The 27,958-nt window shown below is 50.1% G+C and overlaps 1 protein-coding gene across 2 annotated transcripts in view; it reads left to right on the top strand.

Annotated features, from left to right (window-relative positions):
* RHPN1 (rhophilin Rho GTPase binding protein 1) overlaps positions 1 to 27,426 on the top strand; it is a 52,920-nt gene extending 25,494 nt beyond the window's left edge. The window contains exons 4-15 of one of the 2 annotated variants that reach the window (XM_081951961.1): positions 2,245 to 2,320; positions 2,996 to 3,073; positions 4,255 to 4,379; positions 5,766 to 5,932; positions 8,450 to 8,637; positions 10,687 to 10,843; positions 12,892 to 13,011; positions 16,546 to 16,740; positions 19,220 to 19,296; positions 21,425 to 21,571; positions 25,121 to 25,279; positions 27,081 to 27,426. In XM_081951961.1, the coding sequence (XP_081808087.1) occupies positions 2,245 to 2,320; positions 2,996 to 3,073; positions 4,255 to 4,379; positions 5,766 to 5,932; positions 8,450 to 8,637; positions 10,687 to 10,843; positions 12,892 to 13,011; positions 16,546 to 16,740; positions 19,220 to 19,296; positions 21,425 to 21,571; positions 25,121 to 25,279; positions 27,081 to 27,281 (1,690 nt within the window). In that variant the 3' untranslated portion in view covers positions 27,282 to 27,426. The remainder of the gene's footprint in view (positions 1 to 2,244; positions 2,321 to 2,995; positions 3,074 to 4,254; positions 4,380 to 5,765; positions 5,933 to 8,449; positions 8,638 to 10,686; positions 10,844 to 12,891; positions 13,012 to 16,545; positions 16,741 to 19,219; positions 19,297 to 21,424; positions 21,572 to 25,120; positions 25,280 to 27,080) is intronic. The other variant, XM_081951962.1, reaches the window with a different exon arrangement.
* The last annotated feature ends 532 nt before the right edge of the window (positions 27,427 to 27,958 follow it).

A 27,958-nucleotide genomic window follows, 5' to 3' on the forward strand; every position in this document is an offset into this window, starting at 1 on the left:
TCTTGGGAAGCCAAGATTCGCTTAACAACCGGGGTTCCTAACTTTATCCCCTGCAGTGATTCCACTTAACCGCTGACGGCAAGGAAGGTCGTAAAATGGGGGGCAAAGCTCACTTAACGACTGAAATGTTGGGCTCCATTGTGGTCCTAAGTCGAGGACTGCTGGGTCTCTTCCTTCTTCCTGAGAAGTAAACAAAATAAGCTTTAGAAAATCTGGTTCTCCGAAGCGAAGAGAACTGGAATTCTCCCAGCAGATTTCCTGACTTTCAAAATTCCCCGGCCAGTTTTCCAAGTTGACTCATGAAGTGACGAACTCCGACGGGGTTGAGAACATGTTGTGGAACAAACAAACGAGGCCATCGAGCAAATCACCTGAGACACGTGATAACGTGAAGGGTTAATGCCACTTTATAATGCCTTGGTAAGGCCACACTTGGAATATGTGCATTCAGTTTTGGTCGCTACGATGTAGAAAAGATATTGAGACTCTAGAAAGAGTGCAGAGAAGAGCAACAAATAGGATTAGGGGACTAGAGGCTAAACCCTATGAAGAACGGTTGCAGGAACTGGGTATGTCTAGTTTAATAGAAAGAAGGACTAGGGGAGACATGATAGCAATCTTCCAATATCTCAGGGGTTGCCACAAAGAAGAGGGAGTCAAACTATTCTACAAGGCACCTGAGGGCAGAACAAGAAGCAATGGGTGGAAACTAATCAAGGAGAGAAGCAACTTAGAACTGAGGAGAGATTTCCTGACAGTGAGAACAATTAATCAGTGGAACAGAAGTTGCCTCCAGAAGTTGTGAATGCCCCAACACTGGAAGTCTTTAAGAAGATGTTGGATAGCCATCTGTCTGAAACGGTATAGGGTTTCCTGCCTAGGCAGGGGGTTGGACTAGAAGACCTCCAAGGTCCCTTCCAACTCTGCTATTGTATCATTGAGTCACTTTTAATGAGCCGGATTCTGAACGTTAAACTTTGGGATAGAATTTGGCAATATGGGAGGTCTTCGTCTTACAAACGTTCGTTTAGCGGCGGTTCGAAGTTACAACGGTGCTGGGAAAAATCGACTTACGACCGCTTTTCCCACACAGCATTCCCCACAGTTACAGGGTCAGAATTCAGGTGCTTGGCAACTGACTTGTATTTATGACGGTTGCAGGGTCCTGGGGTCCTCTTTGGCGAACTTCTGACAAGTCAAGTCAAAAGTCCACAATGGAGTTCAAAATTTATGTCGCTAAGTGAGACAGTTGTGTCTCACTCAACATTGGTTGAGTGAATCACTTAACAGTTGTTAAGCAAGGAACCCGGTTGTTAAGTGAATCTGGCTTCCCCATCGACTTCGCTTGTCAGGAAGTCACAAAAGGGGCTTACGTAACTCCGGGACACGGGACACGCGACCGTCATAAATATGAACCCGAGCATCCAAGCTTTGATCACGTGACCCTGAGGAGGCTTCCACCGTCATAACTGTGAAAAACAGCCTGTTTTCCAGGGGTGTTGTGACTTTGAATGGTCACTAAATGAACAGTTGTAAGTTGAGAAATACCTGTAATTGGGCCTGTCTGGCCCCTCCAAAATTTGCTCTCATCCTTCTCACCGTCTCTCTCTCTCTCTCTCTCTCTTTCTTTCTTTCTTTCTTTCTTTCTTTCTTTCTTTCTTTCTTTCTTTCTTTCTTTCCTTCCTTCCTTCCTTCCTTCCTTCCTTCTTTCTTTTTCTCTCTCTCTCTTTCTCTCTCAACTCTTTCTAGCTCTCTTTCTCTTCTTCTCCCTCCCTCTCCCTCTCTTGCTTTCTCTCTAGTTTCTCTTTCTCTCCCTCTCTCTTTCTCCCTCTTTCTCGCTCTCTTTCTCTTTTCTCCCTCTCTTTTTTATCTCTCTTTCTCTTCTCTCTCTCTCCCGCTCTTGCTTTGTCTCTCTCTATTCTCTCCCTCTCTTGCTTTCTCTCTCTTTTCTCTTTCTCTCCCTCCCTCTTTTTCTCTCCCTCTCTCTCTCTTTCTCTCTTGCTCTCTCCCTCTCTTTTTTCTCTCTTTCTCTTCCTCTCTGTCTCTCTCTCTCTCCCTCTCTTGCTTTCTCTCTCTTTTTTCTCTCTCTTTCCCTCTTTCTCTCTCCCCCCCTCTCTCTTTCCTCTCTTGCGCTCTCTTTTCTCCATCTTTTTCTTATTTTTCTCTTCCTCTCTGTCTCTCCCTCTCTTGCTTTCTCTCTCTCTTTTCTCTCTCCCTCCCTCTCCCTCTCTCTTTCTCTCTCAGTGACTCCATTAGTGTCCCCATGATCCCCCTGGGGCTGAAGGAGACCAAAGACCTGGACTGGGCAGCTCCTCTGAAGGTAAGGAGATCTCGGGGAAGCTGCGGTGATCCAGTCTGCAGCCTTTTAAGGGGGGCAAAGAGGTGGGTGGGAAACAACCCTTAAATCTGGTGGATCTCTCGTTCATTCCTCATTCCCTAAAACTGAGTTTCTCTTTTGGGAAACTGGGCTGAAATTCTCTGGTTTTGGGGGGGGATAGAATTGAAGAAAGCTGTTTACAGGTTGTCCTCGACTTACAACAGTCCGTTTAGTGACCGTTCAAAGTTACGACTGCGCTGAAAGAAGTGACCTGTGACTGTTTTTCACAGTTACGACCATTGCAAGAATCCCCTCTGTCACGAGGTCAAAATTCAGACGCCTGACCACTGGCATGTACTTATGACGCCTGCCATGTCCGGGGGGGGGGGAGGGCAGGGGAGTGTCACAGGATCTCCTCTGACCCATGGGGGAGCCAGATTCACTTAACAACCCTGTGACTCACTTAACAACTGCCGTGGCTCACTTCACAACAGTGGCAGGAACGGTCGTAAAAATGGGGCTTAACGCCTTTAACAAACGTCCACACGGAACAAGAGAAAACTCCCTTCTGGTCGTAAGTCAAGGACTTGGTTTCGCAGCGACCTTGAAAGCGGGGAATTTCAGGCAAATGAGCGGACGACGACAACAACTGTGTTTTCATTTTGTGCACAATTCCAGGCCGTCATAAAAGATCACTACATGGAAGACGAAGACTCCTACAAGGCGGAGCTGAAAACCCTCGTGGATTTACGCCAGGTGGGTGTCACCTTTCAGCAAGAAGAATTTGCGGGCAAAAGGCATCGTGTGTGTGTGTGTGTGTGTGTGTGTGTGTGTGTGTGTGTGTGTGTTGCGTGGGGGGAAAGAAAGTTTGCAAGATGGCAGTTCTAACATCGCAATGAGAACTTAAGAATTTCATTTGCAACCTTCCAGATGTTTGCATACTTATCGGCAAAGGCTTCTGGGGTTTGGGTGTGTTTCATGGAGGGTAACTTTTCAACTTTTCAAGATGGCAGGTGTAGCATCACGATGCCAGTTGTGGTCGTAAGTCGAGGACTATACCTGTCATTTGAGCAGGAAGTGGAATCTGGAGCTCTCACCTGGGCCAAGATAAGGCGTCTCCTTTGGAATTCAACCTGCTGCTCCCATCACTGGAGGCTTTGAAGAAGAGACCGGACAGCCACCTGTCTGAAGTGGTCTAGGGTCTCCTGCAGGGGGTTAGACTAGAAGACCTCCAAGGTCCCTTCCAATTCTGTTGTTCCGTTATTCTGTAACCCCATTGACAGAACGATTAACCAGTGGAACTACTGGCCTCCAGAAGATGTGAATGCTTCAACACTGGAAGTGCTTAAGAAGAGATTGGATAACTATTTGTCTGAAATGGGATAGGGCCGTGATGGCGAACTTATACCTATGGCACACGTGCCAGAGGTGGCACGCAAAGCTCTCCCTGTGGGCACATGCGCTGTTCGCCAGCTGCTCTTCTGCTTTCCGGTTGGCACATGTGCGCTAGCCAGCTGGTCTTCGCGGGTGCCAAAGAGACTGAAAACGGCCCGAAAAACGTCCCCCAAACAAGCTGTTTTGGGGAGCTGTTTTTCAGGTCAACAACAGCCTAAAAACAGCCCAGAAAATGGGCAAAAAACAGATTTTTCAGGCCATTTTCGGGCTTTTCGGGCCCAAAACATCCTGAAAGCAGTTCCCAAACAGCCAAAAACCAGGCGCTCTTGGGTTTCCGGTGCCTAAGCGCACCCCCATGCATGTGCCTGCAGGCGCATTCCAGTTTGGACACTTGGTGCCAAAAAGGTTTGCCATCCCTGGGATAGGGTCTCCTGCTTGAGCAGAGGGTTGGACTAGATGACCTCCAAGGCCCCCTTCCGGCTCTGCTACTCTGTTCTTCTTCATGGCTCTTTGCCTTATCTCCCGTCTTGTGTCCTCAACAGGCCATGCGGGCACCCAGCCGGAACAAGGCGGGCCTGGAGCTCCTGATGGAATATTACAGCCAGCTCTACTTCCTCGACAACCGTTTCTTCTCGCTCCATCACAATCTGGGCCTTTTCTTCCACTGGTCAGTGGGGGGGGGGGGGGACTTTTTTGGGTGTTGTGTAGAGAGAATCAACAAAAAAAAAAAAACCTTGGTAGCTCAGGTTGGAACTGTAGGGCTTTCTGAGCTTGGCGGTTTTCTTACAGACGTTTCGTGACCCAAGTAGGTAATATCATCAGTTTTGGAAGGGAGTGGGGTTTGCAGGAGAAGGAGAAGGTGGGAGGAAGGACGGGGGAGGACTGAGGGCTCCTTGGTGCCTTATGAGCTTGGTTATTTTCTTGCAGACATTTCATGACCCAACTAGGTAACATGGTCAGTGCTAGAGCGGTGGGGTTTGCAGAATAGAGAAGGGGGAGGGGGGAGGACTGTGGGGTCCCTGCTGCTCTCTGAACTTGACAGTTTTCTTGCAGACATTTCATGAACCAACTAGGGAACATCATCAGTGGTAGAAGGGAGAGGGGATTTACACATTCCAGCACTGACCATGTTACCTATGTGGGTCATGAAATGTCTGCAAGAAAACCGCCAAGCTCAGAGAGCACCAAGGACCCGTCAGTTCTCCTCCCCCTCCTCCTCCACCACCACCTCCTCCATCACCACCACCTACTACTACTACTCCACCACTACCACCACCACCACGACCTCCACCTCCTCCTCTTCCTCCACCACCTCCTCCTCCACCACCACCATCTCCTTCTCCACCTCCTCTTCCTCCACCACTCCCTCCTCCTCCACCACCTCCTCTCCACAAACCTTTATAAGGGAAAATAAAAAATCAAAATAATAAAACCTGGGGAAAAATCCTAATAACAGCTAAATATCACATAAAATTACTATTGGAGAACCCAGCCTATTTGCTCAATGCTGAGTGTTCCCCAAACTCGTCCTACCGGGCGGACTGAGTTTTTAAAACTGAGCCAGAAGAGGCAAAGGAGGCGTGGCCAGAGGGGAAAAAATCTACTCAGTCCATGGGCAAACAGGCTGTGTTAACCCAATCCTTGTACTCTCCAAGCAGCGCTATGGAGAACTACCAACTCCTGAGAGCACCAAGGACCCCACAGTCCTCCTGCTACTACAGTCCGGACACCATTGTTTCTTCTAGCACTGATAATGTTACCTAGTAGGGTAATGAAACATCTGCAAGAAAATAACCAAGCTCAGAGATCATCCAGGACCCCACAGTCATCGTCATAATCATCATCATCCCCCTTTTCCTCCTCCTCCTCCTCCCTTTCTTGTAACACTGATGATGTTACCTAGTTGGGTCATGAAACGTCTGCAAGAAAACCACCCAGCTCAGACACCGCCAAGGACCCCACACTTCAACCCCCAGCTACAAAACATTCTCCTTTCTTGGTAACACCGTTGTTTCTCCACCTCCTTGGTCTTACCCTCTGCCCTTCTTCCCAGGTACGATTCGCTGACGGGAGTGCCCTCTCACCAGCGGGCCCTGGCGTTTGAGAAAGGAAGCGTGCTTTTTAACATCGGAGCCTTGTACACCCAGATCGGCGCGCGCCAGGACCGTACCACTCTGCAGGGGGTGGACTGCGCCATTGAAGCCTTCCAAAAGGCGTCGGGTACGTTGACTTGGAAGTCATCTTAGCTCTTCCAATTAGGAGTTGGGAGTAGATAGCGTTGAGGTGGGATTCATGCAACATGTTATGTTCTGACTGCGATAATTGCCAGGCTGTGAGCTCCCAGCCGAAAGGCTGCAAATTTAGTTCTGGCAAGCAGTCTTTGTGGCACAGAACACCATGAGCAAAATCTTCAGAAATACAAACTGTTGTCTCCTACGACCACCACTCCCCTTTCCTTCTACTTATTCCCCAGCCAGGGAGGGGCCATTCAGCTTCCACATGTGTCTTGCTTCCAGAGTCGACTCCTTGTCCTCCATTGTTCTCCTCTCCTAACTGCTCTGTGCATATGTGTATCTGGAACAGGCCCCAGCTGTTCTTCCTCCCCACTCATCTCAGCGTCCAAAGGCAGCTGCCTCTCCGGTGGCTGGGAAATGTCGGACGGCCCTGGGTCTATCTCTGCGTCCAATGCAGAGCATCCATTAGACCCTTTCCCAGACTCCAGAATTGGCCCAGGTTCCTCCCCAACCTCCTCATCGTCCTTCTGCCAGCAGCCCCGCTGGCAGCTGGCGGGCCACAACATATTAATCCACGCCAAAATTAGCAGGACACAGCTCGATCTTCCTCAACTTACGACCCACATTGGGAGCAGAATTTCTGTTGTTAAGCAAGGTATTGTTAAGAGAACAGAACAGAATACAGGGTGCTACCCGTAGCCACCCTGTGCCTAGAAAATAAACCATTCCCTTCGCTGAATAAAATCTCCTAATTTCCCCCCATCAGCTAAGATCGAGGTCTCCAAACTTGGGAACTTTATGATTTGTGGACTTCAATTCCCAGAATTCCCTTGCTGGCTGGGGAATTCTGGGAGTTGAAGTCCACAAGTCGTAAAGTTCCCACCCTTGCAGACTCCTGTGCTAAGACTGCGGTGTGGCTCCCCACTAGACGGCAAATCACCCCAACTCAGTACAGCTTAGTTTAACCCATGGTGCGAATTCAAATCCTTCCCTTTCCTTTCTCATCGTCCTCCCTCCATCCCTCCCTCGTCCTTCCCTTCCCCTTCTCATCTACCTTCCTTTTTTTCCTTCTTCCCTTTCTCTTGTCATCTTCTTCTCTTCCTCCCTTCTCTTCTTCTTCTCTCCCTCCCCCCTTTCTTCCTTTCCTCCTTTCCATCCCATTCTCATCTTCCTCCACTCCTTCCTTCCTTTTTTCCTTCCTTCTTCCCCTTCTCATCTTCCTCCCTTCCTCTCTTCTCATCTTCTTCCCTCCCTCCCTCCCTCCTCCTTCCCTTCTCATCTCCCTTCCTTCTTCCCTTCCTCTTGTCATCTTCCTATCTCCTTCCCTTCTCATCTTCTTCCCTCCCTACTTTCTTCCTTTCCTCCTTCCCATCCCATTCTCATCTTCCTCCCTCCCTACTTTCTTCCTTTCCTCCTTCCCATCCCATTCTCATCTTCCTCCCTCCCTCTTTCCTTTTTTCCCTTCCTTCCTTCCTTCCTTCCCATTCTCATCTTCCTCCCTACTTCCCCCTCTCCCCATTCCTTCCTTCCCTTTCTCCTTTCCTTCCCCTCTCCCCATTCCTTCCTTCCCTTTCTCCTTTCCTTCCTTCCTCCCTTCCTCCCTTGAAATTTGCCTGCCTGGCTCCAGAGATTTGGCTGTGAATTAAACCTCCTTAAATATTGAGATTGCTAAACCCTCAAACAAATCAATAGCAATTCTTTGCTTGGCTGCCCGAGACTGAAACCTATCGACTTCAACGGCATCAGCTCTCCTTTGATGGGCCTGCAGTTGAGAGCAGGGGGTCCTTGACTTGCAGCCATTCATTTAGTGACCATTCAAAGTTGCAACAGCCCTGAAAAAAATGTAACATAGGAATCGTTTTTCACCTTTACCACCGTGGTAGCCTCCCCGTGGTCATGTGATCAGAATCCAGAGTCTTGGAAACTGGCATGTATGTGTGCCTGTTGCATTGCCCCCCCCCCCCAAAGTCACGTGATCCCTTGGGCCAGGAGTCGGCAATCTTAAACCCTCAAAGCGCCACAAAGGTCCAAACCAGAAACCCATTCAATTCCGGAGCCAACCAGAAGTCCAGTTCCCCCACCATAGAGTCTCCTCCTAGAGCAGCGTCCTTTTCCATCTCCTGACCAGAAATCCAGTTCCCCCACCATAGAGTCTCCTCCTAGCAAGGTGTCCTTTTCCCCCTACCTGTCCTAACCGAAAGCCCCATCAATTGTGGAGCCAACTGGCCACAGGGAGCCGCAGCAGGGGGAGCAAACAGCCACATGCGGCTCCAGAGCCACAGATTGCTGACTCCAGCCTTGGGCGACCCTCTGACGATGGGGAAACCGGATTCACTTTACAACCATGTGACTAAGCTTAGCAACGGCGGTGGTTCGCTTTACAACCGCGGCAAGAAAAGGCTTCCAAAACGGGACGCGACACACCTCACAACTGTCCCGCTTAGCCGCGGAAATTCGGGGCTACGTTGTGGTCGTAAGTGGAGGATCTCCTCTCCTTTTGCAGGCGCCTTCAACTACCTGAAGGAGAACTTCTCCAACGCCCCCAGCCTCGACATGAGCAGCCCCTCCCTCAACATGCTGGTCCGGCTGATGATCTCCCAGGTGCAGGAATGCGTCTTTGAGAAGGTCCTCCTGCTCGGAGCACGAAGCGACTTCCTCGCCTACCTGCAGCTCGCCCAGGAAGCAGCCCGGGTAGGGTATCCGGGGGGGGGGAGGCAAGGGGGAGCAGATGCCCCCGGAGTCCCACCAGAGGGGAGCAGGCATAGTGAGGGGGGAGAAGCTTCCTTTTCTGAGCTTGTGGGGGTTGGTTTCTAACCATTTTGTTACCTGGCCAGGTAACGTCTTCAGCAGAGTTTAGGGGAAGTGGGTATGGGTGTTGTCCTTCGGCTGATAAGGGCTTTGGGTGGGTCAGTAGGTCTTGTGAGAGGGAGGTTACGTCAGGTGAGGTTCACATCAGGTGAGGGGCTGGTGGGTGAGGGGAGGGTGATGGGGAGGTCACATCAGGTGAGTCTCAGGTGATGGGTCAGGTGTGGGTCATGTCAAGTGAGGGTCTTGTGATGGGTCAAGTGAGGCTCGGGTGATGGGTCAGGTGTGGGTCATGTCAAATGAGGGTCTTGTGATGGGTCAAGTGAGGCTCAGGTGATGGGTCAGGTGTGGGTCATGTCAACTGAGGGTCTTGTGATGGGTCAAGTGAGGCTCAGGTGATGGGTCAGGTGTGGGTCATGTCAAGTGAGGGTCTTGTGATGGGTCAAGTGAGGCTCAGGTGGTGGGTCAGGTGTGGGTCATGTCAAGTGAGGGTCTTGTGATGGGTCAAGTGAGGCTCGGGTGATGGGTCAAGTGTGGGTCGTGTCAACTGAGGGTCTTGTGATGGGTCAAGTGAGGCTCGGGTGATGGGTCAGGTGTGGGTCATGTCAAGTGAGGGTCTTGTGATGGGTCAAGTGAGGCTCGGGTGATGGGTCAGGTGTGGGTCATGTCAAGTGAGGGTCTTGTGATGGGTCAAGTGAGGCTCGGGTGATGGGTCAGGTGTGGGTCATGTCAAGTGAGGGTCTTGTGATGGGTCAAGTGAGGCTCGGGTGATGGGTCAGGTGTGGGTCATGTCAAGTGAGGGTCTTGTGATGGGTCAAGTGAGGCTCGGGTGATGGGTCAGGTATGGGTCATGTCAAGTGAGGGTCTTGTGATGGGTCAAGTGAGGCTCGGGTGATGGGTCAGGTATGGGTCATGTCAACTGATGGTCTTGTGATGGGTCAAGTGAGGCTCAGGTGATGGGTCAGGTGTGGGTCATGTCAAGTGAGGGTCTTGTGATGGGTCAAGTGAGGCTCGGGTGATGGGTCAGGTATGGGTCATGTCAACTGAGGGTCTTGTGATGGGTCAAGTGAGGCTCAGGTGATGGGTCAGGTGTGGGTCATGTCTGGTAAAGGTGATGGGTCAGGTGAGGGTAATGGGGAGGTCACATCAGGTGAGGGTCTTGTGATGGGTCAGGTGTGAGTCATGTCAAGTAAGGTTCTTGTGATGGGTCAAGTGTGGGTCTTGTGATGGGTGAGGTGATGGGTAGGTCACATCAGGTGAGGGTTAGGTGTGTGTCACGTCTGGTAAGGATCTTGTGGTGGGTCAGGTGTGGATCATGGCAGGTGTGGTTCATGTCTGGGGAGGACATGAGATGAGTTGCATCAGGTGAGAGTCTTGCGATGGGTCAGGTGATGGTTACACCAGGTGTGGGTTATGTCATGGGAAGATCTTGTGAGGCTCAAAGCAAGGGAGGGTCACATCAGGTGAGGGCCTTGTGATGGGTCAATGTGGGCCATGTCAGCTGAGAGTCTTGTGAGGGAAGGTCACATCAGGTGAGGGTCGGTGGCAGGTGAAGGGCTGGTTGTGGGGGGACTTGGGTGGGTTGGTGGAAGGTGAATGCCGCCTCTGGTTGGCTGTGCAGGTGGTTTCGACTTTGAGGGCTTCATAGGTTGGTTGTAGGTCGATGGGTCTGTGGATGGAATTGCTTATGGAGGGCCAACCCCCATAACCCCTCCCCATCCATCACCACCCCTCCCAATGACCCCCACCTGACAGGACCCCAACTTCATCCTCAACCTGAGCTGCAGATGTTCACCACCATGAACAAACCCAACACACCAGGCTATGGAAGCCAAGGCAGATGTGCTACTGGTGGCCATGCGGGGACGCTGTCCTCTTCCTTGCTTGCCTCCTTGGACTTCCCATCCTCAGCGTGGCCCCTCTTTGCCTTCCCAGGTGGAAGAGGTCTACTCCTTGGTGCACCAGACCATGGCCCAGCCCCACGTCAAGGACTACGTGCCTTTCTCCTGGACCTCCATGGTGCACGTCAAAGCAGAGCACTTCAAGGCTCTCTCGCACTACTACGCCGCGGTTGCCCTTTGTGACTGCCCCTGTGAGTAACCATGGGCTTCTCTTGTCTGCACAGAGGATGGTCTGAGGAGGGGGATAAGGCTGTGAGGGGAGGTCCTTATGTAGGGAGGAAGGAGGTCTGAGCTCTATATAGGGCACCATGTTATATGCTGAAGCCTCTTTTTTTCCCTTTCCTTTCTTCCTTCCGCCTTCCCTCCCTTCTTTTCTTTTCATTTTCTTTCCTTCTTCCTTCCTTCCTACCTTTTCTTCCTTCCACCGTCTTCCCTTCCCCCCTCTCTTCCTTCCCTTCCTCCTTCCCTTCTCATCTTCCTGCTGTCCTCCCTTCTCCCCTTCCTCCATTTTTCTTCCCACTCCCTTTCTTCCTTCCTGCCTACCCTCCCTCCCTTCCTTCTCAAATTTTCTTCTTTCTTCCTCCCCTTCTCTCCTTTCTCCCTTCATTCTTTCATTCCCCACTCCCTTCTTACCTTCCTGCCTTCCTCCCTCTCTCCCTTTTCATATTATTTCCTTCTTTCTTTCTTCCTCCCTCCCTCCCCTTCTCTCCTTCCCCCTTCATTCCTTCCTCCCCCACTCCCTTCTTACCTTCCTCCCTCCATCCCTTCCTTTCCTCCTTCCCTTCTCATCTTCCTGTCGTCCTCCCTTCTCTCCTTTCTCCGTTTTTCTTCCCCCTCTCTTTCTTCTTGCCTTCCTACCCTCCCTCCCTTCCTTCTCATATTTTCCTTCTTTCTCCCCCCTCCCCTTCTCTCCTTCCTCCCTTCATTCCTTCCTCCCCCGCTTCCTTCTTCCCTTCCTCCCTCCATCCCTTCCTTCTTCCTTTCCTCCTTCCCTTCTCATCTTCCCTCCTTCCTTCCTCCCTCCCTCCCTCCCTTCCTTTTCTACCTCCCTCCCTCCTTCCCTTTCTTCTTCCCTCTTCCTTCCTCCCTTTCTCTCCTTATGCACAACATAAACATGACAAAATAAATAAATACAAAATTATGCACATACTCACAAATATTCAATGACACAGAGAAATAACATAGTCTAGTTTGGATGTGTTCATATACATGATGAGAAAAATGAATATTCCGAGTTTCCTAGACGGAACAAAGCAGTTACAGAACTTTGTAGTCCTGCTAGAAATACTTTGAAACCCCCTCCCAGAGGGGAACAACAAAAACAGACCCTTAAGGTGGGTGTGTGGGGTTTCTAACAATGGTTTGAGCTCTAAGCACATAGCGCTTATAAGCATTATCCTGAATAATGGGGAAGTGAGCTTCCTATAATCATCTCCACTGTCCTCACCACTCTCTGTAGGGACTTTCTATCTGAAGTGCTGCTGCTGCCACCAAGCCAAACAGGGATGCAGTTTGCTAAAACATGCTTGATCGTGGCTCTGTCAAAAGTGGCCAGGACAGAAGGGGAAAGAGGTGTTCTCCTCATCTGATGCAGGAAATGCAGACGCTGGTTTGCACAGTCCGCTAAGGATGATGTATGGAGAGACCAGTTCGGATTGTTAGTTATCTTCTGGGAGTTGAAGTTCACAAATCCATGCTAGATCAGGAATTCTGGGAGTTGAAGTCCATAGGTCCATGCCGGCTCAGGAATCCTGGGAGTTGAAGCCCATAGGTCCATGCCGGCTTAGGAATTCTGGGAGTTGAAGTCCATAGATCCATGCCGGCTCAGGAATTCTGGGAGTTGAAGTCCATAGATCCATGCCAGCTTAGGAATCCTGGGAGTTGAAGTCCATAGGTCCATGCCAGCTTAGGAATTCTGGGAGTTGAAGTCCATAGATCCATGCCGGCTCAGGAATCCTGGGAGTTGAAGTCCATAGGTCCATGCCAGCTTAGGAATCCTGGGAGTTGAAGTCCATAGGTCCATGCCAGCTTAGGAATTCTGGGAGTTGAAGTCCATAGATCCATGCCGGCTCAGGAATCCTGGGAGTTGAAGTCCATAGGTCCATGCCGGCTCAGGAATCCTGGGAGTTGAAGTCCACAATACATAAAGGGGCCATCGTTCCCCACCCTTGGTCTAAGCTCAAGAAAGGTCCAGCATCTCTTCATCCCTTCTTCCTGTCCACCTTCTCTATTTCTGCAGTCATGTCGGAGGTGGATTTTCCCGAGCATGAAAAAGCCTTCCTCCAGTTTCACGTCTCCACGCCGGAAGGACCGGCTCCTTCCTTGCTTTTGCGAGACCAGGAAGCCCGCCGGCGACTAGGTAAGTGACACCCCCCTCCCCAAAAAAAACCCAAGTCAAAAAGAAAAGTCAGAAGTCAGACAAGGCTTCTAATAGTGCCAGGTACTCCACAACTTACAACTATGGTAGCTTGGCAACTGACTCGTATTTATGACGGTTGCAGTGTCCCAAGGTCACATGATTCTCTTTTGCAAACTTCTGACCAGCAAAGTCATGCTGGGGAAGCCAGATCTACTTAACAACTGGGTTACTAATTTAACACCTGCAGTGATTCACTTGACAATGGTGGCTAGAAAGTTCGTGACGTGCAACAAAACTCACTTCGCAACCGTCTCGCCATTCAAGTCAGGCTGGTCTATGTTGCAAAAAAGAAAATCAGACATTAGGCCGGTGTAAGCTCTTGATGGACATTTGGACACAATGTGGTGGAGATTTGGTTGAGGAGCACTGCAGTCACACTGGTGTGGGGGGGTGGAAGGTGTGGAGATAAGACCCCACTTAAGCAATGAGTCCTGGCAGACACCAGGTTGGGATCCTGTTCAAAGTGGCCAATGCTGGCGAGGAAGGTCAAAACCTGGCACCTTTTGTGTGGGGTCATCTTCGTAACTGTTGTGGCCCACCAGCAGAGCCCACAGCAGATTCGGACAGTGAGGAGGTTGGGGAGGAAGATGGGCCATTCCTGGAGTCTGGGGAAGGCTCTGATGAGGGCTCTGTATCGGAGGCAGAGAGGGGGGCAGAGCCATATGCCAGTTATCAGCTGCCTTCAGAGCCATACATCAGTGGGGCAGAAGAACAGCTGGAGCCTGTTCCCAGTGTGTGTATGCGCAGAGTTGCCAGATGAAGGGAAGAGCTAAAGAACAGGGGTTGACTTGGGAGTAAGGCCACAGGTGGACGATGAATGGCCCCTCCCAGAGGAAATAAAGGAGGAGCGAAAGGGGAGTGGAGTTTGCAGGAGACAACTAATTCGCTTCACTGGTTTGTGACTCTCCCAGACTCCTTGCCAAGTTCTGCAGATATCATCCTGGCAGCTCTCCAAGCCAGAGGAGGTCTGTGACCGTAAATCCTCCCTTGAAAGACTTTTCTGGATGTGAATGAGCAGAATTCACAGTCAATTAACAAATGGGGTTTTTGTTGGGACCAGGAGTTTGCTTCATGTTCTCGGGGAGCCTCGGTCAGAACAAGATCTGCCTGTATCTGGGGGTAGCAGTGGAAAGCTGCCCATTTGGCTTTCCACTGTGTGTTGACATCAAAGTTGTAAGACAGCTCTTGAGCGACTGCCAGAGAGGACTTCCTGGATTTAAGCCTGCCAGTTGATAGATGAGGAAGATCGTCATGCCCAGGAAGAAGCAGGTTTTTCATTTTGGACTTTTTTGGAATCGCAGTTGCAGAAGTTCCTTCTTCTTGAAAACCTTCAGTCATGGAGCTCCCACAGCTTCTAGAACCTTCCCTTTAGGACTCTTGTCCCCTAGCCAACCAAGCAGAACTCTCGTATTGTGACGTTCGTTTGTGTCGTGGATTCTACAAGCGGCAACAGCCACACGCAGGCTATAGACTTGCTTCCTATAAGGGGCAACATTTTTTGTCGGTGTGAATTGTAGAACGTCTCCTCGCAGAACGACTTCCATTTTTAAAAAATTAAGCTCATTCCGTCCGCTCGGGAAGATCGTATTTTAATTTAGGGTAAGGGTACCACGGTGTGTGTGGGGGGGTGTTTCAGCCAACTCTCAAAATTTAGAGGACAGTTTGGCTAGGGCAGTTTCTCAGTGATGTTGATGGATGGAGCAGCTGTGACTTTTCCTGGGCATTGAGGGGTTTTGTGGGGGGTTTTTTGTAATTTTATTTATCAGGTGTTTTTTTCCTTCAACATATATAAATACTTAGTGAATGGTACATTGTCTGGGTCAATTTGCTTTATGCAAAATACTAATAATATGATTTAGATGTACATAATGATAATCTTTCAACTTCTAAGTTTTTCATGTACATTGGAGTTCTGATGTATTATAGTTTGCACCATGTTTCCCCGAAAATAAAACCTCCCCGGATAATAAGCCCAATAGGGCTTTTGAGTGCATGCGCTCAAATAAGCCCTCCCCTAAAATATTTAAACACATGATTGAAAGACATGATAGCAGCCTTCCAATATCTCAGGGGCTGCCACAACGGAGAGGGAGTCAAACTATTCTCCAAGGCACCTGAGGGTAGAACAAGAAGCAATGGGTGGAAACTAATCAAGGAGAGAAGCAACTTAGAACTGAGGAGAAATTTCCCGACAGTGAGAATAATTAATCAGTGGAACAGCTTTGCCTCCAGAAGTTGTGAATGCCCCAACACTGGAAGTCTTTAAGAAGATGTTGGATAACCATTTGTCTGGAACGGTATAGGGTTTCCTGCCTAGGCAGGGGGTTGGACTAGAAGACCTCCAAGGTCCCTTCCAACTCTACTATTGTATTGTATTGTATTATTGTATTACATGCGCAGCCGGTCCCTGCCATTTCCTGGGATGGAAGGGGGTAATACGCACCCCATATGCACCTGCCATGCCCGTGAAATGGCCTCGTGGAGGCCGCTCCCGCAAACCCTAGCTGCCATGTCACTTCTCTTAGTGGCGGGCACAAAAAGAGGAGCAGGCCCAGCAACGCTGGGAGTGTGCCCGAAACCAAGACAGAACTTCCGGCCCTCTCGGGATCAGCTGATCCGAGGTTAAGGGGCCTCCTGCACCTCAAAAATAATAAGACCTCCCTGAAAATAAGGCCAGTTGCTTATTTCGGAGGGTCAAAAGAAAATAAGACCCTGACTTATTTTCGGGAAAACACGGTAGCAGTATGCATAGTAATGTTTTTCCAATGTCTACTTTCTGCCTCTTATTTCTACCTTCTAGTATAACAATACCCATATTGCAAAGTATTATAATACAATACAATACAATAGCAGAGTTGGAAGGGACCTTGGAGGCCTTCTAGTCCAACCCCCTGCCTAGGCAGGAAACCCTATTCCGTTTCAGACAAATGGCTATCCAACATCTTCTTAAAGACTTCCAGTGTTGGGGCATTCACAACTTCTGGAGGCAACTTCTGTTCCACTGGTTAATTGTCCTCACTGTTAGGAAATTTCTCCTTAGTTCCAGGTTGCTTCTCTCCTTGATTAGTTTTCATCCATTGCTTCTTGTTCTACCCTCAGGTGCCTTGGAGAATAGCTTGACTCCCTCTTCTTTGTGGCAACCCCTGAGATATTGGAAGACTGCTATCCTGTCTCCCCTAGTCCTTCTTTTCATTAAACTAGACATACCCAGTTCCTGCAACCGTTCTTCATATGTTTTAGCCCCCAATCCCCTAATCATCTTTGTTGCTCTTCTCTGCGCTCTTTCCAGAGTCTCCACATCTAACTTTTGATTACAACTGAGCCCCACGTTTACACTCCTAACCAACGCAGTCGTTAAGCGAGTTATGTCCCATTTTAGGTTCTTTCTCGACACAATTGCACCAAGGCTGTGTCGTTGGGCTCTGGGTTTTGGTTCTCCGAGGTGGACGTGTGTGTGTGTTGTGTTTTTTGCAGGCAAAGCTCACCTCAAGAAAGCCATAATCGAGCATGAGGAGGCCATGAGGATCCACAGCTTGTGCAAGGTCTTGAGGAAGATGGATATCTTGCAGGAGGTCCTCTCACTGGCCCACAAACGGTCCCTCGGGAAATACTCCGAAATTGACCATGAGGAAGATTTTTTTGAAACAGCAGAAGCCCCAGATATCCATCGTAAGTGGACAAGTGGAGGGGTTTGACTTTTGTCTCTCTCTCCTAACAGGTTGTGGGATTCCTCAGGTTACCAATCCAATCTTGTTTAGATCTGAAAACAGAATATAGAATAACAAGAGTGGGAAGGGACCTTGGAGGTCATCTAGCCCTACCTCCCTGCTCCAGCAGGAGACCCCGGACCATTTCAGACCAACGACTGTCCAATCTCTTCTTGAACACCTCCAGAAGACAACTTCTGGAACGGTTCCACTGATTAATTGTTCTCACTGTCAGGAAGTTTCTCCTTATTTCCAGCTTACTTCTTTCCTTGATGAGTTTCCAGCCGTTGCTTCTTGTCCTGCCTTCAGGGGCTTCGGAGAATAGGTTGACCCCCCCACACACACACTCTTCTTTCTGACACCCCCCTAGATATTGGAGGACTGCTATCATGTTACCCATGGCTCTTCTTTTCTCTAGACTAGACATACCCAGTTCCTGTAACTGGGGGGGAGGGGTTGGGGGGGGAGGTGAACTTAAGAGAAATTTGGTGTTCGCTATCCCTGACCTGCCAAGTGAACAATCGGCTCAAAAAGGGGTAAAATTGGAATAATACCAGAATGACTGAGTTGGAAGGAGACTTGGAAGTCTTCTAGTCCAACCCCCTGCACCGGCAGTAGCCCTTATAGCACTCCAGACAAATGGGCTGTCCAGTCTCCTCTTAAAATTCTCCAGTGATGGAGCTCCTGTAACATCTGGAGGCAAACTGTTCCACTGGTGAATTGTCCTCCCTGTTAGGAAGTTTCTCCTTGATTCCAGGTTGCTTCTCTCTTTGATGAGTTTCCATCCGTTGTTTCTTGTTTGGCCTTCTGGTGCTTTGGGGAATAATTTGACCCCCTGTTCTTCTTTGGGGCAGCCCCTCAACTACTGGAAGACCACTGTCACCCCTAGTCCTTCTTTTCACTAGGCAATGACATCTAAGATCTAAAAGCAAAGCCATGTAGGGCTTTAAAGGTTAAATTAATACTTGGAATTGTGCCTGGAAACCTTGTGTAATACAACACCCACAGCATAGATGAAAGGTAGCCATAACAGTTGTGGCCTGTTGGCATGCAAGTAGCCACAGTTGCTCCAATTCCAGTTTCTGAGCAGTCGTCAAGGGGGAGGCAGGGTGCCACTTGCCATACATTGCAGTATTTTGCCCTGTGGTGACAAGGACATGAATGAGTGTCCAACCTGTCTAGTTGGGTTGCAGCCAACACGTTGACCAAAACAGGGTGAAGATGTCTGGGACACAGCTTCTACCTACCCTTCCAATAGTAACCATGAGTCCAAGAGGACTCTTAAGCCACAGAGTTACATTTTCATGGAGGTACTGCCAACACAAGAGGTTTTGGAGCAGACCACACAACATGGTTGGGTTCAACCATGACCTCCATTGACCAGTAGCAAAGACATGTTGCTTTGGTGTTTCACTGAAGGATCAGAGGACTGATTATGCTCACTGAATTGGGTTAAACTCTCCCTCCATGGCTTCTGAAGTTCTAAGGGTCATTCCAGCTCTGTTCTAGGTCAACGGTCACCAACTGGTGGTCCACGAGAAAATGTTGGTCCACAGAAAAATTATTTGCATTTTTTATATTGCACTCAATCCGGGGTCCTCAAAGTACAGCCCCTGGGACGGATATGTGCAATGAACGCTTGTGTTGCTGCAGAGAGTCTCCCCCTTCGGGGGCTTTTTGTGTGGGGCAGAAGGGGGCGGAAATTCCAACTTGGGGTCTGCTTCAGCCTCCTGGTGGGGGGCTTTGGGCGAAGGCTGGAGGGAAGAGCCGCTGGTGGCGAAGAGCCGGAGGGCCTCGTTCCAGTGGGGCTGCATCATGGCCTGGAACTGGCTGACCATCTCAGCCTGCTGAGCCTCCAGGCACTGGTACCTGGCCTTGCACTCCCACAGGTCTTCCCTCTGCTTGGAAAGCCTATGCTGGTAGTCCTCAGTGAGGTGCTTCTGCTGAGCCTCCTTCTCGGTCAGATCCAATTTGAACTGAGCCAGCTATTTTGCCAACCCTTTCTTGTAGTGGCTCCAACAACAGCTCCTTATTGGGGCCCTAAGGAGCCCGGGCAGGCAGGCGAGTAGTGGCTGGGAGGGGAGGGTGAGTGAGGCGCCCCTCGACTTGAGTGACACCCGGTTCGCCACACCCACCCAGCCACAGGACTACCTAGCCACGCCCATCCAGCCAGTCATTAGGCAGATCCTATTAGAGGTCCGCGGGATTTAAAATTATGAATGTCGTGGTCCCTGAGGTCCGAAAGGTTGGTGACCCCTGCTCTGGGTTGTCCTGAGATCTAGGCTGAAGGACCTGGAACTTGCCTGGAGTCAAATTCTGTATTTGGGTGAATGGAAAGCATACTTTTCTTTTGTCTTAAATCCCTCTCCAGTGTGAACTAAAGTATGGAAGAAACCAGGTTCCAAAGTTGTAACGTTTTCCCTCCTCTTGTGTCCTTCTAGCCAAAACACACCAGAGACCGGAAATCAAATCTCCCAACTTCTCCAAGGTGAAGGTTATAGACATCTTTCATAGATTGGTAAGTTTGATTCCTCCTGTAAGAGAATTGTGTTTGTGTGGACAACGAAAGACCCTGCCCTCCTAGAAACCACAGTCCTGTGTGTTGTGACTTGCAGAATAGACTCGTGTACACCACTGCATGCTTCTCCAACTTGCATAACGCAAGAACTCACACGTACCCAAGAAAGTTGATGGACACAAGAGCATGGTTGGAGTAAGATCAGAGTTTCCAGATAGACGTAGATGCCATCAAGCCCATTCTAACTTCTGGAGATTGCAGGAACCAATGTCCACCACCTCAGCTGGTCCCCAGCAATAATCAATAGCCGTTCCAAGGACAGTGTCATCATCTCTTTGATCCAGTCCATCCTTCCCTCAACTTTTCCAAGAGTAATGGGTAGCTCTTCCAAGGATTTTCCAGTGAGACTCTCCATTCAGCCAATGCATTATCTTTCCATTCTACTTTTCCTCAACTTTTGCCGGTAGAATAATTTTACCTAGGCCGTATCTCCTAGTGTCCTATGACCAAAGCAGGTGAAGTTTTGGTGTCGTCTCAAAAGAAGAAGGATTGTCCTCTGCTTGGCTATTTCCTCCTGCCCAGATTGTAACTAACCTCCAGAATTTGCTGAGCAGTTAAGCAGGAGTAGCCATGAGCAGAGAGAATTAAAAAGAAGATGAAGTTCTATCAGCGGCTCCTAACCACAATGGTTCAGTGGGCCTTGGAGAGGCTGGGCGCGGTCCATCTGTGGGTGTTAGTTGATGGAGAAGAGTCCTCAGAGTGACAAGGGTTAGTGTGAGGTCCTTGGTGCTCTCTGAGCATGGTTGCTTGCATGCAGACATTTCATGACCCAACTAGGTAACATCATCAGGGCAAGAAGGGCGTGGGGTTTGCTCTTATTTTATATACACGTGGCTCGGCCGGTCAGTGTTGGTGGAAGTGTTCGTGCTGGTTTCTTGATTGGGCTGCTGTTTACTGTTCGATTGTTGGTCCACTATTGATCATGGTGTTCACCTCTAGATCTCTGATCTCTAGAGATCAATGCTCCCTCCCTTCTAGCACTGATGGTGTTCCCTGGTTGGGTAATTAAACGTTTGCAAGAAATCAAGCAAGCTTAGAGAGCTCCAAGGACCTCATAGTCTTCCTCCTCCTCCTCCTTCCTCCCCTGCAAATCCCACTCCTTCTAAAGCTGATAGACCCCATCTGTCATTGTCCTCCATCTCCCTCCTCCTCCTCCTCCTCCTCCTCTCCACAAACCACGCTCCCTTCTAGCACTGATGATGTTCCCTGGTTGGGTAATAAAACGTTTGCAAGAAATCAAGCAAGCTTAGAGAGCTCCAAGGACCTCATAGTTCTACTCCTCCTCCTCCTTCCTCCCCTGCAAATCCCACTCCTTTCTAAAACTGATGACATTCTTTAGTTGGGCAATGAAATATCTCCAAGGAACCAAGCTCAGAGAAGTCCAAGGACCCCATCTGTCATCGTCCTCCCTCTCCTCCTCCTCCTCTTCCTCTCCACAAACCACACTCCCTTCTAACACTGATGATGTTCCCAAGTTGGGTAGCAAGATGTCTACAAGAAATCGGCCAAGTTCAAAAAGCAATAAGGACCCCACAGTTCGCCCCGAAGCTACAAATATTCCCTTCTCTTGACCAGTGTCCGATATGGACAATTTTATCATGGTTCCACAACCCAGCTCCACCTCTCCCCGTCTTATACAATAATACAATAATACAATAGCAGAGTTGTAAGTGACCTTGGAGGTCTTCTAGTCCAACCCACTGCCTAGGCAGGAAACCCTACACCACTTCAGACAAATGGCTATCCAACATCTTCTTAAAGACTTCCAGTGTTGGGGCATTCACAACTTCTGCAGGCAACTTCTGTTCCACTGATTAATTGTTCTAACTGTCAGGAAATTTCTCCTCAGTTCTAAGTTGCTTCTCTCCTTGATTAGTGTCCACCCATTGCTTCTTGTTCTACCCTCAGGTGCCTTGGAGAATAGCTTGACTCCCTCTTCTTTGTGGCAACCCCTGAGATATTGGAAGACTGCTATCATGTCTCCCCTAGTCCTTCTTTCTCTTAAGCTAAACATAGCCAGTTCCTGCAACCGTTCTTCTAGTGCATCTATCTGTTTTTCCACCCCCAGGGACCCCTCTCCGTTTTCTCTGCCAAGAATAAGTGGCATCCCACACAGACGGTCCACTTGGTCCGCGGAGCAAACGGCTTCGGATTCACCCTGCGAGGAGATTCTCCGGTCCTGGTCGCTGGGATCATCGCTGGTGGGTGTGCGGAGGTGAGTTGCCCATCGTATAACAGCCAGGCTGGGATCCAGGTTGCTTTGGATGTCTTACAGGACTTCCCAGTGTGTTTTGGAGGAACGGATTGACTTTACCAGCCCTTGGCTCAATTTGTTGAGAAAGGTATACCGTATTTTTCTGAGTATAAGACGCACCTTTTTCCCCTCAAAAAAGAGGCTGAAAATCTGGGTGCGTCTTATACACTGAATACAGCATTTTTTTTTTTTGCCTCCTGAAACCCCGCCCCCTTCACCAAAATGGCCGTGCAGAGCCTTTAGGAGGCTTTCAGAGAGCGCCTGGGGGCTGGGGAGGGCAGAAATGAGCGAAAAGCTGGCTGTTTTTTGCTCAATTTTGCCCCTCCCAGCCCCCAGGAGCACTCTATAAGCCTCCTAAAAGCTATCCATGCCATTTTTAAAAAAAGAAACAGGGCCGTTTTTGGGAGGTCGGTAGAGTGCAACCCCCCCCCCTTTTTTTTTTTTTAATTTGCCTCTTCAAAATCTTGGTGCGTCTTCTACTTAACTTTATTCAATTTCTAGACCGTCCCTCTCTCAGAAGAGACTCGGGGCGGTGTACAGTCATATTAAAACAATAAAACAATAAATATACATAGTATAAATATAGAATAAATATAGGGCTGGAGGAGGTAACAATAGTTCACTGTACAAATTAGTTTAAGTTAGATTAAAATTTTAAAAATTTAAAATACATTAACCCTTAAAAACTATCCCAGATAAAATATCCGCCAGGAGGTAAAATGGAACTATAGATGGGCCAGGCCGGCTAATTGGAACAGGTGGGTCTTGAGCTTCTGTCGGAAGGAGCGGAGGTCGTTAGTAGTTCTAATATCGGGGGGGAGGTCATTCCAGAGGGTTGGGCCCATCACAAAGGCTCTACTCCTAGGTGCCGCCCGTTGGCATTGCTTGGTGGACGGCACCCAGAGGAGTCCCTCCCTGTGAGAGCGAATTGGTCGCAGGGATGTATGCGGTAGGATGCGATCCCACAGGTAACTAGGTCCTGTGCCATGGAGCGCTTTGAAGATGGTAATAAGCACCTTGAAACGCACCCGAAAAACCACAGGCAGCCAGTGCAGCTCGCGCAGGAGAGGTGTTATGTGGGAGTACCTAGTACTCCCAATGATAGCCCGCGCGGCCGCATTCTGAACCAGCTGTAGTCTCCGGGTGCATCTCAAGGGGAGCCCCATGTAGAGAGCATTGCAGTAGTCCAGACGAGACGTCACCAGCGCATGAGTGACTGTGCGTAAGGCTTCCCGGTCCAATAGGGGGCGCAATTGGTGCACCAGGCAAACCTGGTGGAACGCCCCCCTTGCCACGGCTGCCACATGGTCATCCATCGACAGCCGAAAAAGACAGTAGTTTTATTAGAAATCAAATGCCTTGCAGTAATGCATAGCCAGAGGGACGCGGTGGCTCAGAAGCCAAGGTGCTGATCTTGTCGATCAGAAAGTTCGGCAGTTCGAACCCTGAGCGCCGTGTAATGGAGTGAGCTCCCGTTACTTGTCCCAGCTTCTGCCAACCTAGCAGTTCAAAAGCACGTAAGAAATGCAAGTAGAAAAATAGGGACCACCTTTGGTGGGAAGGTAACAGCATTCCTTGTGCCTTCGGCGTTTAGTCATGCCGGCCACATGACCACGGAGACGTCTCCGGATAGCGCTGGCTCTTCGGCTTTGAAACGAAGATGAGCACCGCCCCCTAAGAGTTGGGAACGACTAGCACATATGTGTGAGGGGAACCTTTACCTTTAATACATAACCAGCACTGAGGATCGTGCCCCAATATCCATAAATTCAATGTTTTCCTTCCTTAATTGTCTGCCATCGCTGATCCCTCCATGACCAATCAGGTTCAAGCAAGATGTTTTCAGAACAATGTCTTCAAGTTGATATGCAGCTGCCTTCTTCTCCCAGCGGGGTGACCTTGATGCAGCATCTCGGGCAGATATAGTGGCTACTTTCGCTTTCCCCCAAGCATTTCCCCCTTCCATCCACACACACACAAACACACACACACACACACACCGAGTTCATGCAGAGGGTCACTGCGAACGTAAGATGATGGCAGTCTTGGGTCAGGGTGGAAATCTGATGCTGGGAGAAATTCAGTAGAAGCTGAACGAAGTTGATCAAACGGTCAGTTGGTTCTTGGCCAGTTGAGCTTAGTTTTTGGCCAATAAGAGCTGTGTCAGTGGCTCTACAAAACGGGTCCTTCGGCACTTCTCTGAGAACTCTGGGGTTTGGGAGAACAGATAGGTGGAACTTGAGTCCCTGGACACAAAGGCAAGGACTTCATCGCCCAAGTCACAAAGAAGGGCCACCATGTGGAACTTCAAAGGGAGAGTATGCAAAATTAATGGCCGAGAAGGATAGTCTATCAGCAGCCATGAACCATGAGAGGTAAACTGATCTACATGACCCAGCGGTCGTGCTGTGTGTCCAGAAGACCAGCTGCCAGATGGCAAACAACAGGAAAAGGTTTTGTTTTGATGGAGCTATTTCGGTGGTGTGTTTCCAGACCTACCTCATTTTCCGTGCCCCCCTCCTGTGGCGTGTTCATCTTGCATCCCTCTTTCCTGGCTGACCGCCCCAAGGGTTGTTTTTTTTACAGATTAACAGAGTTGGAAGGGACCTTGTAGGTCATCTAGTCCAACCCCCCACCCAAGCAGGAGACCCTACAGCATTTCTGACACATGTCAGTCCAATCTCTTCTTGAAAGCCTCCAGGGATGAAGCTCCCACAACTTCTGTTCCATGAGTTGATTGTTCTCCCTGTCAGAAACTTCCTCCTTATTTCCAGGTTGAATCTCTCCTTGGTCAGTTTCCATCCATTATTCCTTGTCTGGTGCTTTGGAGAATAGCTTGACCCCTCCTCTCTGGGGCAGCCCCTCAAATATTGGGAAACTGCTATCCTGTCTCCCCTGGTCCTTCTCTTCACTAGACTAGCCATGCCCAGCTCCTGCAACCGTTCATTGTATGTTATAGCCTCCAGTCCTCTAATCATCTTGGTTGCTCTTCTCTGCACTCTTTTCTAGAGTCTCAATATCCTTTACGGATTAACAGAGTTGGAAGGGACCTTGTAGGTCATCTAGTCCAACCCCCCACCCAAGCAGGAGACCCTACACCATTTCTGACACATGTCAGTCTAATCTCTTCTTGAAAGCCTCTAGGGATGAAGCTCCCACAACTTCCGAAGGCAACTTCTGTTCTATAGGTTGATTGTTCTCCCTGTCAGGAAATTCCTCCTTATTTCCAGGTTGAATCTCTCCTTGGTCAGTTTCCATCCATTGTTCCTTGTCTGGCCTTCGGGTGCTTTGGAGAATAGGTTGACCCCCTTCCTCCTCTCTGTGGCTACCCCTCAAATATTGGAAGATGCTCTCCTGTCTCCCCTGGTCCTTCTCTTCCCTAGACTAGCCAGGCCCAGTTCCTGCAAACGTTCATCTTATGTTTTGGTCTCCCTCCCCATGCCTTCCCTGCCTCTCTCCTCCCATCTAAACCAAACTCCAGCAAATTATCCCCCCTTTTTATCTCGACAGGAAGCTGGTCTGAAGGAAGGAGACTACATTGTCTCCATCAATGGCCAAGACTGCAGGTGGTCGAAACACGCAGATGTGGTGCAGCTGTTGAAAGTGACCGGAGAGGAGGGGGTGAAGGTGGGCGTTATCACTCTGCTGCCCCCAGAAGGACAGAGCGCGGTAAGGCAAGGAGGATGGCGGGGGGGCAGGGGTGGTGGATGATGGGGTTGGGTGGACCCCAACTGTTCTGGGATCTTGGGGGGGGGGGTCTCCAAGACAGGGTTTGCAATCTTTTACATCAAGTTATAACGGACCTATGACCGTTTTCCACACTTAGCAACCGTTGCAACATGCAAACGGTTCGTAGTTACGACGGTTGCAGTGTCCCCGGGTCGCGCGGTCCACTTTTGCGACCTCCTGACAAGCGAAAAGCCAGTTTCGCTTAACAACCGGGTCGCTAATATAACAGCTGCAGGGATTCACTTGACAACGGTGGCAAGCAAGGTCATAAAATGGGGACAAAGCTCACTTGACAAATGTCTCGCTTAGCCACATCAATTTGGGGCTCCATTAAGTCGAGGACTACTGATATAACCTATTTGTCAGCGTCCCGAGTAATGCAACTCCGAGGCAGGTAGATTCCTCAAAGAACAATTGATGGGATACTTCAAATTGGCACGACTGGTGAAAACCGACTCTGAGGCTTCCTGTGGTTTTCACGCAATTAAAAAGTGAAAGTTTCCCTTTCCCCCCCAAGTCATCAGTCACATTGCCCAACAGAGCCGGTTGCTTGGTTAGTCCACACCTCCTCTCCAGTGGTGGGTTCCAGATCCCCTCGCAAGCAGTACGCTGCGCATAGAGCCGGGCGCCCTAGTCAGGCATGCGCGTATGCGCACGCCACCGCCCTGCGACACACTGCTGCTCGGTGGTGGGTGCACAGGCACTGTGCGTGTGTGCGCAATTGGCCGTTTGCGTTATAAGGAGCGCGGGCGGGTGGGCCAAACGAGCCACCGTACCGGTACGCTGGCTGCTGCTCCCGGCTACTACCGGTACGCCTGGACAGGGCCGTACAGCCCAGAACCCACCACTGTTCCTCTCCCCAGCCACTCGTTGGAATGTCCTTGGTTCCCACAGGAAGACTTTGTCATGACTCTAAAACCCCAGCTATCTATTCCCCCCCCCCCCCCGTCCATCCGTCTCTTCTTCCTTGTGGCAACCCTGAAGCCTCCAAGTTGGCCTCAGCCAGGTTCGCTTCAGAGTTGACAGTCGGACCCCCTTAACTGAGGAGGAGCTCCTGAAACAGAAGAGAAACCACATAGAGGTTAATCCGTGTTTCAGTTAACCGCCTCTTCCTCCCCCCTTGCAAGAGGGTCCCTTTGGTTCCTGAGGGTATTTCTCTCGTGGAACTGTTCATCCCACCTGGGCACCTTTACACCCCAGCTCTTTCCCCACGTAGGTTCAGAGAGAGGGCAGCTCTTCCGTTGCACTAGGTCAGGGATGGCTAACCTTTTTGTCGTTGGGCGCCGAAACCAAAATACAATCCATGTGCGACCCTCCCCCACGTGACCCCCCCCTCACCCCGCACATGTCTGCACAACACACACACACTTCCACGTCCCATTTTGGGCCTAGTAGGCTCCCCTGCAGCCTCCTGGGAGCAAAATCAGGCCAGGTGGGGTGCACGCACATGCTCCCAAGCACGCACCTCCCACCATGCATGTGTGTAAAACACCTCCGCTCCTGACACATGCATGTGCATCTCCCTCATGTGGCCCTCCACATGCATGTGTGGCAGAGACCCAAAAATAAGCTAGCTGGTGGGAGGCGCGCACACATGCGCAGTGGAGCTGGGGCAATGGCTCAAGTGTGCCACCTGTGGGATGCACGCCATAGCGCAATCTGGAACCCAAGGTTTTCTTTATTTCGTAACGCCTTCGGGGTTGACGCTATTCTTGACCATCTGGCCTTCCTTTTTCTCCAGAAAGTGGACAAAAAGCCGACAGCCGCCACCTCCGGAGCGGGAGCTGTGCTGAAAAGCAACAAAGAGAACAACCGCAAGACTCCCTTGCCAGGCAAAGCTTCCGGGGGTCTCCTCGCCTGGGGACGGAAGAGCAAACGCAGCAAAAGCTGCAGCTCCGTGAGCCTCCCCTTCAGCATGGGGGATAACACACTGGCCCACTGAGCCGGCCCACATCCATCCACCCTGGACTGGAGAAGACGGGATGGGCGTCCATCACGCAGATGTTTTGGGACCTCTTCAAACGAGACTCATTTTGGGGAAGGTGGACCGGAGGCGTATCACCTTCCTTCCGGGGTTGGGGGGAGTACGGGGGGGCGGGGGGGAAATGTGCCTTGTGAGAAAAATTAATTCTGCGCCACTAAACTTCCCGATGACTTAAGATGAAACTCTGTACATTATGGGATGACTGCTTTTTTAGAACCAGATACTGGAGACCAGTGGTGGGATTCAATTTTTTTTTTACTACTGGTTCTGTGGGTGTGGCTTGGTGGGCGTGGCAGGGGAAGATTACTGCAAAATCCCCATTCCCTCCTGATCAGCTGGGACTCGGGAGGCAGAGAATAGATGGGGGCGTGGCCAGCCAGAGGTGGCATTTGCAGGTTCACCGAACTACTCAAAATTTCCGCTACCGGTTCTCCAGAACCGGTCAGAACCTGCTGAATACCCACCTCTACTGGAGAACCATCTGTGGCCATCTTGGTTGGTTGGTGGCAGGGGTGGGTTGCTCTCGGTTTGGCACACAGCGTGCACATGCGTCTTACCATCCAGCGACGCCTCCGCGAGGCTCCGCAACGCTCCAGCTGATCGGAGGAGTGTCGTGCAGGCACTGTCAAGTTATA

The sequence above is a fragment of the Natrix helvetica genome, assembly GCF_964273705.1.
Source record: "Natrix helvetica genome assembly, chromosome: 4".
In the NCBI taxonomy this organism is placed as follows: domain Eukaryota; kingdom Metazoa; phylum Chordata; class Lepidosauria; order Squamata; family Natricidae; genus Natrix; species Natrix helvetica.